At 48.4% G+C, this 13,836-nt stretch overlaps 1 protein-coding gene across 3 annotated transcripts in view; it reads left to right on the top strand.

The window, feature by feature from the left end:
• The window catches only part of NOS2 (nitric oxide synthase 2), a 50,886-nt gene that overhangs the window by 27,740 nt on the left and 9,310 nt on the right, over positions 1 to 13,836 (top strand). For 2 of the 3 annotated variants that reach the window (XM_007530738.3, XM_060204003.1), the window contains exons 11-20: positions 766 to 960; positions 4,028 to 4,110; positions 4,467 to 4,611; positions 5,376 to 5,480; positions 6,879 to 6,928; positions 7,237 to 7,411; positions 8,170 to 8,302; positions 9,644 to 9,722; positions 10,611 to 10,792; positions 13,629 to 13,792. In XM_007530738.3, the coding sequence (XP_007530800.1) occupies positions 766 to 960; positions 4,028 to 4,110; positions 4,467 to 4,611; positions 5,376 to 5,480; positions 6,879 to 6,928; positions 7,237 to 7,411; positions 8,170 to 8,302; positions 9,644 to 9,722; positions 10,611 to 10,792; positions 13,629 to 13,792 (1,311 nt within the window). The remainder of the gene's footprint in view (positions 1 to 765; positions 961 to 4,027; positions 4,111 to 4,466; positions 4,612 to 5,375; positions 5,481 to 6,878; positions 6,929 to 7,236; positions 7,412 to 8,169; positions 8,303 to 9,643; positions 9,723 to 10,610; positions 10,793 to 13,628; positions 13,793 to 13,836) is intronic. The other variant, XM_060204004.1, reaches the window with a different exon arrangement.

The following is a 13,836-nucleotide window of genomic DNA, read 5'->3' as shown; positions in this document are numbered from 1 at the left end:
CTTCTCAAGCAGTGAAGCAGGTCTGCAGATGTCTGTCTTTTTCCCTATCACCTCATCGCTCAGTCTTTCTCTTCCTTCTCTGTTTTGTCTCTCAATTTCTCTCTGTCCTGTCCAATAAAATGGAAAAATGGACACCAGGAGCAGTGGATTCATAGTGCCAGCACCGAGGCACAGCGATAACCCTGGAGCGGGGGTGAGGGCCAGGGGGAGAGACAGAGAGAGAAAAGAAGCTTTCCCAGACATTGAGAGACACGACTACCTTGTGGGTCATTAGGAAAGGCTGAAACTCCTTGGGTTCTAATTTTCAGGTATGCAACACTATGGTGATTGGTCCTCTCTATACTGAGGTTTCTACAGTGCTTCATTCTTCTTGGCCAAGGTATCTGTTTCCTTGGCCAAAGACAGCCTTCACCCTAGGGAAGTGACTCTTGGCAGTCACCACCAGTAAGTGGCAAAAAGGTCCTGAGGTTTGATTTGTCTGCATCCAGGGAGACATTAATTGGAGGCTCAGGGAGGCTCATGGTATTGGTGCTGCCCCCAGGGGCCAGTAAAAGTCCATCATGTCGCCTGTGGGCTGACCATGGCTATGGAGATTCCTTAGGCTTCTTCAGAGGCTCTCCCAGTGTCCTGCACATGTGTTACTATTTTCACTGGGGAGAGTGCTCTCACACCTTATGGTCAGCCCATCTGGAAGCTCTGCAGGTGATGGGCCACTCCCCTACTCCTCAACCCATCACCTCAAACTCACCTCCCTGACTTTCCCAGAAGCACAATGTGACCATCATGGACCACCACTCGGCTGCAGAGTCTTTCATGAAGTACATGCAGAATGAGTACCGAACCCGAGGGGGCTGCCCCGCCGACTGGATTTGGCTGGTCCCCCCAATGTCGGGGAGCATCACCCCTGTGTTCCACCAGGAGATGATCAATTATATCCTGTCGCCTTTCTTCTACTACCAGGTAGGCTCTCCTCTGTCTTAGGAATTCAGGAGTGGGAAGAGTGTGCGTGTACCTGTGGGGTGTGTGTGTGTGTGTGTGTGTGTGTGTGTGTGTGTGTGTGTGTGTGTATGCTCACTCCTGCAGGACACACAGCAAGGTCAGACAGACTATGTATCTTTAATGTTTTGGAGCTGAACTGCTTTTTCCACTTCTACAGAGAGTGGACAGAAGGAAAGGCCTCTTCTTAAACTTTTCCTGATCCATTGCTCTGGTAGGTTTGTTTATTTATTTATTTATTATTGTTGCTGGAGCTCCACTGCTCTGAGCTGACTTTTTCAAATATAGAGAGGCAGAGGGATAAAGAGAAAGACAACATGGTTTCGAAGCTTCCTCCAAAGCTGTGGGGTCAGCAGCTGAACCTGAATCGAGGACATGGCAGAGCATGCACACCCTTGGTGAGCCATCCTGCCAGCCCTCTGATGGGGCTGGAATTCCTGGGCACATTGTGGTGAAGCGCTGGCCTCCTGGGTTAGATGCACCTGGTGACTGTGTGTGTAGCCTTGGGTGCATCATCTCACCTGCTTGAGCCCTGATTTTTCTCACCTTTAAAGAGCAGCTCACATAGTGGAGTGTGCTTTGCCATGTGTGGGAGGCGCCACTTTTAATAACTGAGTAGTATTCCATTGTGTATATAGACCACAACTTGCTCAGCCACTCATCTGTTGTTGGACACCTGGGTTGCTTCCAGGTTTTGGCTGTTACAAATTGTGCTGCTGAGAACATATGTGTACATAGATCTTTTTGGATGGGTGTGTTGGGCTCCTTAGGATATATCCCCAGGAGAGGAATTGCAGGATCATAGGATAGGTCCATTTCTAGCCTTCTGAGAGTTCTCCAGACTGTTCTCCACAGAGGTTGCACCAATTTACATTCCCACCAGCAGTGCAGGAGGGTTCCTTTGACCCCACCACCTCTCCAACATTTTCTGCTGTTACCTTTTCTGATGTATGACATTTTCACAGGAGTGAAGTGGTATCTCATTGTTGTCTTTATTTGCATTTCTCTGACCATCAAAGACTTGGAGCATTTTTTCATGTGTTTCTCGGCCTTTTGGATCTCTTCTGTGGTGAATATTCTGCCCATTTCCTCCCCCCATTTTTGGATGTCCTCGATCCACTTGGAATTTACTTTTGTATTTGGTGAAATAGAGTGGTTCAGTTTCATTCTTCTGCGTGTTCCAACCCATTTTTTCCAGCACTATTTGTTGAAGAGACTGCTTTCCCCATTTAATAGTCTGGACACCTTTGTTGAATATTAGATGTCCATAGGTTTGGGGGCTTACTTCTGGGCTCTCAATTCTATTCCGCTGGTCAGTGTGTCTATTTATGTTCCAGTGCCAAGCACTTTTGATTACAATGGCCCTGTAATACAATTTGTGATGCCTCCAGTTCTGTTCTTTCTTCTCAAGATTGTTTTGGCAATTCTAGGTCTTTTCTGGTTCCAAATAAACATTTGTAGCATGTGTTCTATTCTCCTAAAAAATGTGGTTGAGATCTTGATAGCATTAAATTTGTATATGGCTCTAGTTAGTATATTCATTTTGATGATGTTAATTCTTCCAACCCATGAACATGGAATATCTTTCCATTTCCTTGTGTTTTTTTTTTCAATTTCCTTGAGTAGTGACTCATAATTTTCAGTATACAAGTCTTTCACTTCTTTTATTAGGTTTATTCCTAGATATTTTATTGTTTTTGTTGCTATAGTAAAAGGAATTGATTTCTGGATTTCATCTTCTAACTTAGTGTCTGCATAGAGGAATGCCACTGACTTGTGTGTGTTAATTTTGTAGCCCATCTGTGTCACTTTCTGTCTAAAATGAAACACATACACCACATACATACAAAATCAGGCTCAGGAACAGTGAAATCACACATGCATGAGACCCTTGCAAATATAATAGAAATAAATAAGTAAGCATTAACTGTCGGGCAGCCCCCCTGCTCCATCCTCCATTGCTGACACTATGGACTGTTTACATAATCATTGATCTATCTTTTTTCTACCTCTAGACCCACCCTGCCTGCAGTGTGTTAAGTAATCCCACCAGTTAAAACATCGCAACAGTTGCTAAGGATGCTTCCACCTTCCCAGCATGCCTTTTGCCTCTCTCCACCCCCTTTCCTAGCCATCTCCATTCCCGACTTGCCACTTCCGGTTTTACCCTGTAAAGCCACTTTTATTTCTGGGTTTTCTCTCTTCCTCGCTCTCTCTTTTCTCTCCCGTGTCCCAACCTGGAGAAGGGCTGCTGTGCACAGTGGGAGGCGGCCATTACGGTTTGGTGCCACGTGGCGTAACCCACTGTGCTTACGCCCAACTCTGAGACCCTACATCAATAAAGAATAGTGTTACCATGCCACCACGAGTCCCTGGATCCTCTCTCCCACCCACAACGCTAGCCCAGCAATTAACCTTTTGATAGGAAGGGAAGCTGTGTGATCACATGAACTGATATATGTAGCTGCTCAACTAGTACGCAACCTGAATGCACTCACTATCCCTTACCTAGTGAAGCCAGTTAATTCTTTCTCGGAAAGGTTTTAGGGGGAGTGTTCTCACTCCAAAGGTACTTTGTAGGGTGACCATGTATCTTGGGTTGTCTGGGGCCATTTGTACCTGTCACTTTAGTTCTTCCTTTGATTCTCAAATACATCCACCCCCGTATGAACAATATATTACATAGCCTTACTAGTAATAAGACACTGAAAACAAGAGAGATGTGGGGGTCTAGCTTTTTGGTTCCAGGGAAACACTGAGAACACAGTCAGCTAACCACCAGTTATATGCAGCTCTGTCCTGGACACTGGAGTTGCAACACTGAGGGAGACAGACAGACACATCACTGACCCTCCTACATCTCCCCACACTACTCCCTCCCCTCATGAAACTTCAGTGAGGAGGTGATAGTGGGTACAGAGCCTGCTCCTTTGTCCCAACTCACAACTGCAAGGAAGTGTCTTCTGTCTCCTCAGCATCCCCCAGTCCTATTGGGCCCACTTCATGCTCACATCTGCCTTCTTTTCTGAAGGTGGATGCCTGGAAGACCCACACCTGGCAGGACCAGAAGCGGAAACCCCACAGAAGAGAGATTCAGTTCAAAGTCTTGGCTAAGTAAGTCAGAGCATCTGGTGTTGGTGTCTAAACTGCAGTCCTTCCTTCTAGTTGGGGTCCCCTTTGATGACCTGAGGGGCAGGGAGAAAAAAGAAGAGTGTTATAAGCAGACTCTTGACTCCCACTAGTTTGGTGGGTACCATTACCCTGGCATCTCTCATTTCCATTTCCCTGAAGGACTGAGTGGTGGGTTGGGCAGGTGAGGGGAAGAGACAGTCTTGGTTGACAACTTCTCAGCCACAGGGACTACTTGTCCCTCCACCTACCCTGCTTTATCCATTGTCTTCCTCCTCTTCTGGGTCCCCATTGTCTCCTGGAAGCTTGACTCAGCCCACAGTGTCTGTCTGTCCTCACAGAGCCGTACTCTTCACCTCTATCCTAATGCACAAATCCATGGCATCCCGAGTCAGAGCCACAATCCTCTACGCAACAGAAACAGGAAAATCAGAAACGCTGGCACGGGACCTGGGGACCTTGTTCAGCTGTGCCTTCAACCCCAAGGTAACAGCCCCGCAACTAGACACATGCCATTTTCTCTGTCCATATGTATCTGGGGAAAACACAGTGGGTGCTCTGCTCCCGGGTGTCTCACAGCCTTGGATAAGTACTGATGAGTGTTGTAAATTGATGAGGCAGGGGTGCATGTGCGTCCAGGTAAATAAGCTTTTCACAGGGAACCCAGCTTGAGAAACATTTTCCTGGTGAATCCAAGCTTTGGTTTGTGTGAGGTGCTTTAGATGGATAAAAAACACACTTAGTCGACACCTCCTATGCAGAGCATAGTGACATGTACAGAGGGGGCAAAGGGTGAATAAGATGCAGAGAAACAAAACAGAATCGTAGCACTGGATTTCCTCCTTCATCACTGAAGGCCTCCCAGGTCAGCTAGGGCTGGGTACAACTGCGAGGCAGGAGATATTTCAGCTGAGTGGAACTTCTGCCCAGTGTTTAGGTCCAGAAGCACCAGAGAAATTGTTAGCTTTGTGCTGAGCCCATTTTCGTGGAAATCTGCCCACACCTCAGAAGCCCCAGTAGCAGTGGAATGATGAGGTCTGCAGTGTTTTGGAAGTAGACCCTCCAGGACTTGCCGCCGGTACTAGCACTGGCCTCTGAGGGGGCAGGAAGTCAAGGGTGATACATGTTCATTTGACTGGTTTCTTGAGCACTCACCTCTGCTCCACACCTGTGTCAGCCTAAGTGGGGAAGGGAAGCACAAGGTGTCGGATGGGCGTGGGGGTCTGACGTCTGCCCTGGGTGCTGCGCAGGTCCTCTGCATGGACGAGTACTCGCTGAGCAGCCTGGAGGAGGAACAGCTGCTGTTGGTGGTGACCAGCACATTTGGGAATGGGGACTCCCCCAGCAATGGAGAGGTGGGTGGCCAAGGTACCTGAGGTCTGGGGGTGGGGGACCCAGAGATAACTAAGGAAAGGATTTAGGGGGGTTTAGCATGTCCGAAGGAGAGCATTTGAGAGTGAGTGTTGGGAACGCTCTGGGTTGTCCTAATGTCAGCCATTTTCCTGCCTCCTTCATTATCATCTTATGTGTGTGTGTTGCCATCTCTATCACCTACCTAAGGGATTCCAGCAACTTGATTCGACCTTTGTAATTTAAAATTCTTGTGTGTGCAATGTCAGAGAATGAACTTAGGGTCTCATGGGTGTTCTATCACTAATTCATCTCATCAACTCAATTAACTTTCATTTTGAATAAGGGAATGAGAGAGAAGGAGGAAGAGAGAGCAGCACTGCTTCACTATCCACAGTGTTCTACTCACTTTTTGTCACTGGTGCTCACATTGGTGTCAGACGTGGAGCCCAGGATCTCACCCCTGCAAAGCGGGTGCTCTGCTGCTGAGCATCCTCCCCAGTCCCCAAACAGTTGTGTTTGAAGGAAACTTTCTATCACTCTCTCAAACTGGAAAACAAGCAAAAAGGAAAACTCATGAGAATCAAAACAAAAGCAGTGTCACTGAACTTAACCGGGTACTGGTGCTTGTCCTCTTAAAAAGGAGTAATAGGCAAATCTTAGGGAGGCATGAGGGGGGTTAGCATGTCCTGAGGAGATTAGGGAACACTTAACCCATTTGAGACTCTTTTCCTGGTGCTCAAAAGGGGATTTAAAAAAGAACCTTGTTAAGACAGGAATAACTTTTAAAAATATTATAAAGCCAAGAGACAGTTCATCTGGTAGAGCACACAGCTTAGCATGATCACGGGTTCCAACCACATAGAAACACTGAGAACAGCACTAAGAATTCTCAGTGGAAGGCAGAGCTATGCTATGGTGTCTCTCTCTTCTCTCTGTCTCTCATCTCTTCTTTGCTCCCTAAAGTGAAAAATTAAAAACATTATTGGCCTAGGGAAACTTCTAAGTGGTGATATTGCCCATTTGTGAGACCCTGGGTTCACTCACTGGAAAAAGAAATGAAAGAAAAGAAGAGAAAAGAAAAAGAAAGAGAGAAGTATGGAGAGAGGGAGGGAAAGGGAAGAGAAAGAAGTTTCACTGCTTTGTAGTGATTATGCAAAAGACTTTCAACCTGAGAGGAAGAAAGAAAAGAAAGAGGAGGAGAGTTTCACTAGAATGTAGTGATTGTGCAAAAGACTTTCATGTCTGAGGTACCAGAGGCTTCAGGTTCAAACCCCAGCATCACCATAAGCCAGCATCACCCCAGCATCACTAGGCAGCAGTGCTATGGTATAAAAATAAAAGAAAAAAGCAATGTCTTTGTTAATCTTTTCCTGAGATTATGTGCTTCTCTGTCTTTCTAGAAACTGAAGAAATCCCTCTTCATGCTGAAAAAGCTCGCCAATAAGTTCAGGTACTCCTCCCCTCTCAGTGGTCTCAATCCTGTTTCATGGGCCAGAGTCTGGGTTTCAGGGTCCTCTCTGGGCTGCCCTGGTCCAGTGAGAGTGTGTCCAGGGTCAATGCATGGAAACCAAGAGCCTGTCAGAGGTCTGCAGGCCAAGAATGGAGTCACTTGTGGGACTTGGTGACAAGGCTCAGGAGGGGCCATGGAGGACCTGAAGGAGGCAGACCCTGGTGGTCCTGTGCTCAGCTGGAGTGTTAGTACTGGGACACACCTGTGACTTGGCTCACCCCAGGCTCCGTGTGTCTCCTCCTCCTCAGGTATGCTGTGTTTGGTCTTGGCTCCAGCATGTACCCTCAATTCTGCGCCTTTGCTCATGACATCGACCAGAAGTTGTCCCACCTGGGGGCCTTTCAGCTCACCCCAATAGGGGAAGGAGATGAGCTCACTGGACAGGAAGAGGCCTTCCGAGGCTGGGCCGTGCAAACCTTCAAGGTCAGTTCCCAGCAGGGCTGCCCCACTATGTGCACAGGGAGGCTGTGGTCTTTCACTCCCAGGATGTCTGTGGCTCAGTCTCTGCTGATCTTCTCAGTCCTCCTTTACAAAAGAGCTGCACCTGTGGGTGTTCCCTGGTAGGAGGTGACTAAGGCTTTAGCTTCCCCCATCCAGGGGTTCAGCCTCGAGATTAAGACCTCTCTCCCTCTGGTTAGCCAGGTCACCTCCAACCTGGTCTTGTTTTCATTTCCCAGCCACAGAGAATAATACATTTGGATTCTCTGGTTTGTGGCCTCTCTGCCCTGAGCCAGCCCCATTCTCATCTGCAGTTGAGTTCTCAAGAACTAGCTCAGTAGCTCTTTTTGGCCCACAACTCGGTCCCACTGATTAGGAGACCTCTTCATTTAAGCAAAGTGTCTCACCCAGAAATGGTACTTAGGAGCTCCTGCTTAGTTAAGGCATAACGCCCAAGCCCCAGCCTCCCACATGTGAATCCCCATCAGGAAAATAGGTATAACCCAGCCTGCCTCCCAGTGTAGGGATACAGATGAAAGGAAACACTGGATGCCCATATCCAGTGACAGCATTGCTGTATGTGCCAAGCCCAGCCACTCTGAGTCCTCAAAACAGCCCATTCTGATAAGCATGCTTCAGAGTTCTGTATGAGGCACTAATTAACTCAGTTGTAAGGAGTTACAAAATGGTAGCTGCAACGGTGGTGACAGTGATTAACAATGGTCTGTTCCAACTTCATTCAGGCAGCCTGTGAGATATTTGATGTCCAAGGCAGGAACCACATTCAGATCCCCAAGCTCTACACCTCCAATGCAAACTGGGACCCGAACCACTACAGGCTGGTGCAGGACTCACAGCCCTTGGATCTCATCAAAGGTACCTGCTTTCCAGTAGCACACGGGGCTCACTCACCTCCTTCTAGTCAAGGACCACCAGGACCATCTGATGGCAGCCAAGCATCTCTCTCTCTTTCACTAAAGACCTTGTTGAAGTATAAGACTCAAAGGCTTGGTGTCTAAAAAAGGCTGTTTGCTGAACTGTGCTCTGCATGGTTCTGGGCTCTTTGCCCTTGTCTAAGGGAACCCTGATGCTTATGTATCCTGTGAGAAAGCACAGAAACGGAAATTCAGGGTGGTGAATCAAGTCACTAGCTGTGTCCAAGTTGGGACTTGAACCCCTGCAAGTCACAAGACTATTATAGAAGTCCCCATATCTGGTCTCCCAGTACCTTGCTATGGCAAAGCCACCCCCTGTTGGACTAAGTGTCCCATGGTGATTTAGAAGCACAGACGTGGGGCGGAGGGAAATAGTATAGCAGTGATATACTGGGCTCGCACACCAGTTTCCAGGTTCGATTCCTAGCAGCACCCATGGCCAGAGCTGAGAGATGCTCTGGTCCAAAACAAATAAGCAAGAGACCAGTCTTAGAAGCACAGTGGGGAGAAGGAAAGGAAACCTCAGCTTCACTACAGTGGGACACCCTAAGGCATGTGGACACACCTCCACCAGTGCTTAAGAGCCACTTCACCAGGGACCCGGCAGTGGTGCACCCAGTTAAACATGTTACCATGCACAAAGACCCAGTTTTAAGCCCCCCACTCTCCACCTTCAGGGTGGAAGCTTCACGAGTGGTGAAGCAAGTACTGTATGTGTCTCTCTGCCTTGCTTCCTCTCTTATTCCCCCTCTCAATTTCTCTTTGTCTTATCAAAAAAAGAAAAAACCGGGAGTCAAGTGGTAGCGCAGCAGGTTAAGCACACATGGCGCAGAGCGCAAGAGCCGGCGTAAGGATCCCGGTTCGAACCCCCAGCTCCCCACCTGCAGGGGGTCGCTTCGCAGGTGGTGAAGCAGGTCTGCAGGTGTCTACCTTTCTCTCTCCCCTCTCTGTCTTCCCCTCCTGTCTCCATTTCTATCTGTCCTGTCCAACAACAACGACAGCTATGACAACGATAATGGTTGCAACAAGCACAACAAGGACAGCAGAATGGGAAAGATGACCTTCAGGAGCAGTGGATTCGTAGTGTAGGCACCGAGCCCCAGGAATAACCCTGGAGGCAAAAAAGAAAAAAAAGAAAAAACAAACAAACAACAACAACAAAAAACAAAAACTGGTGACCAGGAGCACTGGATTCATCGTCCAGGCTCCGAGCCCCAGAAATAAAACTGGTGGCAGAAAAAAAAAATTCAGTGTGCCCGGTCACTGACTCTGTTGTCTACAGCTCTCAGCAAGATGCACTCCAAGAATGTATTCACCCTGAGGCTCAAATCCCAGCGGAATCTACAGAGTCCGAAATCCAGGTGAGGGGCAGTCCGAGGCTTCTTGTTTGTTTTTCTGCAGACTTCAATGAGACAAAGACCAGAGCATGACGGCGTTTGAAAGGAGAGTGGGAGGTGCTTGCTGGTACTAGTTATGATGCCATCAGCAGGACAGCTCCATGGCTAACTGCTGTGCTATCCGTGCCTCTGTGGCTGGTCCCTACTGGCCACTTTTCCCGATGAGAATGAGACAACTGCCTCACTTCCTCTCTCCTTAATCACTTCCCTCTCTCATCAAACAGAGAGTGAAAGGAATTCCAACCATTTTTTCTCATTCTTTTAATATGTTATTAGTGATTTAATGATTAATAAGATTGTAAGCTAACAGGGGCATAATTCCACACAGTTCCCACCACCAGAGTTCTCCTATGTCCCCTCCTCTCCACTGTAAACTTCCCTATTCTTTTCTTTTCTTTCTTTGCCTTCAGGGTCATTGCTAAAGCTTGGTCTCTGCACTATGAATCCACTGCTCCTGTGGCCACTTTTTAGTTTTTAATTTTTTTGTTTGATAGGACAGAGAGAAATTGAGGGGGGGGAGATAGAGGGAAAGATAGACACCTGCAGACCTGTTTCACAGTTTGTGAAGTGAGCCCCCTGCAGGTGGAGTGCTGGGGGCTCAAACCAGGATCCTTACATTGGTCCTTGCACTTTGCGCCACCTGCACTTAACCCGCTGCACTACCACCTGACTCCCGTAAGGAATGTCTTGTCCCACACCCATGTCCCACACCCAGGCCAAAGACCCACTGTCATGGAACCCGGACAGGAAATGGAAGGAGGGCACATTTCCTGGAACAAGCAGCCCATCTGTCAGGGAGTACTGGAGGGAATCCTAGAAGCATCACCAATGGTTCCTTTTTCCCTACTCCAGCCACACCATCCTCTTGGTGGAACTCTGCTCTGAGAGCAACCAGGGTCTGAGCTACCTGCCTGGAGAACACCTCGGGGTCTTCCCAAGCAACCAGCCGGTGCTGGTCCAAGGCATTTTGGAGAGAGTGGTGGATGGCCCTGCACCGCACCAACCTGTGTACCTGGAGAACCTGGATGAGACTGGTGAGCCCCACGCTCAGCCTCGCTGAGGGCCCAGTACCCTCCCACCAACCAGCCCCCTACTCACAAATGCACACACACTGCTGACAGGCTGGGTCCGGGCCTGAGCTGCAAACAGCCAACCCTGTCCTCTGCAGAAGTGTGGCCCTCCCTAACCTCCACTAAGTAGCCTTGCAAGCAGGAGTGCTTGTTTGGAATGATCTACTCAACACCAGAAGCTGAAGAATCTCTCCCTTCACTTTTTTGCTTACCTTGGATATTTTTTTTTTTCCAGGTGGAACTAGAGCCTTGCACATGCGTAGCATTGCCACTCTGGACCACTTTTTCATCTAGATAGATAAGTAGATAGATAGATAGATAGATAGATAGATAGATAGATAGATAGATAGATACCACAGCCTCAAATCTTCCTCCATTGCCAAAGCACCTCTCAGGTGGTGCTGGAGCTCAAACCAGGCTTTTACCCATGGCGATGCAGGCAACCTACCCCATGAGCCATTTCCCCTGCCAACATTTTGTTGATTGATTCATTTATTTTCCAATCAAAATTTTAACTCGTTGCAGCTACACACCAGGCAGGGCCTGGGCTACGAAAAGAGAATGAGATGTGTTGGTATGCACCTGGTTCCGCTTCTGTTACATTGCTTGACGTTGTGGTCTAGTCACATGCCCTTTTCTGTTACATTGGTTTGGTCTCACTCCCCCCACCTCCGGGAGATTTGGTTTAGCCCTTGCTAGTTTCGCGCTTCTTCCTTCTCCCTGTCCCCTATCCTACGTACTTCCTGAGTTCCTGACTCTGCCTCCAGAGAAGAAGGAGGCAAGCCAGAATGGTGTGGTGATTAGTTTAGATTAGTTTTTGAACCGTTCACTCGTGAATAAAGATTAAACAGCTTCTCTGCTCAGCCATGTGTCCCCGGGTCTCTGTCTACCACCGCGAAGCTAGCCCGGCATACTGGCACCCCGAACTTGGGACGACAGAGATGCATTGCCTGCCTTCAGAGAGCTCAGTACCTTGTATAGGAAGCAGATATGCATAATAGTTTGACTATGACATGTCAATAACAATTAGCAGCTAGCATTTCCTGGGCAGTTGCTATGGGCCAGCATTTTACACATGTTGTCCAGTTGCCTCCTGTGGACAGCTTGCTTGGTGACATAACAGAGAAATGTGGGAGCTGTATAAAATGGGGAACTTTGAAGGTTCAAGTATCTGATCCTTCACTTACTAGCTGTGTGACTTTGAGCATATCCATCAACCTCTGGAAACTTTATTCCTTTACCTCCAAGACAGAAATACTACAGCCTTCCTTGTAAAGGTGTCATGAAGAACACATAGCTCCACCACAATTCCTGGCAACAGATAGGTGCCGGGATTTGTCCACTAGTCTTTCCCAAGACTCATGGAAATGTGCCCCCAAAGTTAGAAAAGAGGGTTAAAGCACCTTAGACCCCCACATGTGTAACCTCCTTCCATGTTCATTACGTTGTGATTTCTTACTGCTTTCCTACTGGGTCTCTTTCACTTCCACCTTCCCAGAATGAGGGGAAGGGCAGGCCTTAATGACCAGTAGAGTGGGGCTCCTTATAGTTGTCCCCACCAGGGAAAGGACATTGTTCTAGGGAGGTCGTGCACCCCTCTCTGTGCTCAGGGAGGCTCTCAGTCCATGTGCTGAGCACAACGTGGTGACATGCTGTGTGTGTGTGTGTGTGTGGGTGAACTAAGGAAGTCCACAGGCAGGACCCCCTTGTCCTTTTGGAATAACTCCCTGGCCTTATATGTCACAGTGATAATGATACTTCCAGATACTGTGCCCTCCAAGGAGAGGGCCCCCAAAAGGAAGGTGAGGGTCAGAGAAACAGGAGTCTGGATTTGACCCCTTTGTTCAAGAGATGGCTAAAGAGCCTGAAACTCAGAGATAAGGGAACAGTGATGTCATCATGACTGCAGGGAAACAGGTATAGTTCACTGAGCCCTGAGTCTAGAGAAATCATAATTCTGTTTTACCGAATGTTTACGGAACAGCTCACCCAGTGCTCATGCAATCCCGTCAAGGCTGCTTTAGTCTTCACATCCGTTCCACAGGGCTGGAACCCAAGGCATGGAAGGGCCAGTCACCCAGTGAACAAGTGGGGAGGCAGTTTTGAACACACATCTGTGGCTCCAGGGTCCATGCTATGAACCCTCTACATACTGCCTCTGGGGACTCTTCCTTCAGACTTGCCATTTTACTTCACGCTGGTGAGCTTCTTGCCCGGCACCTCTTGGAGATCCCAGGGGACTGTAGTCATAGATTTGCTCTAAGCACATAAGGAGGAGTCCACGAGTCTTTGACAAATTAATTGCTGAGTCTATAGTTCACCTGTAGTTGTGCTAGGTCTGGGCCTGAAGGGTCTGGACTCTGCTGTGGTTCATTGTGTAGGATCATGTCAATCAGTGCGCCTTTTGAAGAACTGGTATCTTTTTTTCTTCATTTTTTTTTTTTTTAGAAAGGAAAAAAAAGAGAGAGAGGGAGAGGGAGAGGGAATGGGAGAGAGAGAGAACATAACACAGAAGCTTCCTTCAGTGCTGGGTTCAAAGCTTGAGCCTAGGTCATGCACATGGCATAGCAGCACACTGCCTGTGAGCTGTTTCAGTGGTCCTTGGAGAGATGTTGATCAGCTAGTGCTGCAGCCCTGTCTCTGGACTGCCACCTCCCTGTCCACTGCTGCTATGAGGCCAGCACTGCAGCTTCTTTGTCTTTCTCCTCTGTAGCTTGACGGCCTCAGATACCTCATCATCCTTTGGGAAGCCTGAGTGGGCCCTTTTTTTGACATCCTAACTCTTTCCCTCCCTATCCAGGCAGCTACTGGACCAAGGACAAGCGGCTACCCTCCTGTTCCCTCAGCCAGGCCCTCACCTACTTCCTGGACATCACCACCCCCCCAAGCCAGCTGCTTTTGCGAAAACTGGCCCAGCTCACCACCGACGGGGCTGAGAGGCAGAGGCTGGAGGAGCTGTGCCAGGTGAAGGCTGGGGCTGGGGCAACGGGCGGGTCCCAGTTTAGGGC

Source organism: Erinaceus europaeus, chromosome 12, assembly GCF_950295315.1.
Source record: "Erinaceus europaeus chromosome 12, mEriEur2.1, whole genome shotgun sequence".
NCBI lineage: Eukaryota > Metazoa > Chordata > Mammalia > Eulipotyphla > Erinaceidae > Erinaceus > Erinaceus europaeus.
The sequence above is the reverse complement of the archived record's forward strand: the minus strand, read 5'-3'. Positions and strand labels throughout refer to the sequence as shown.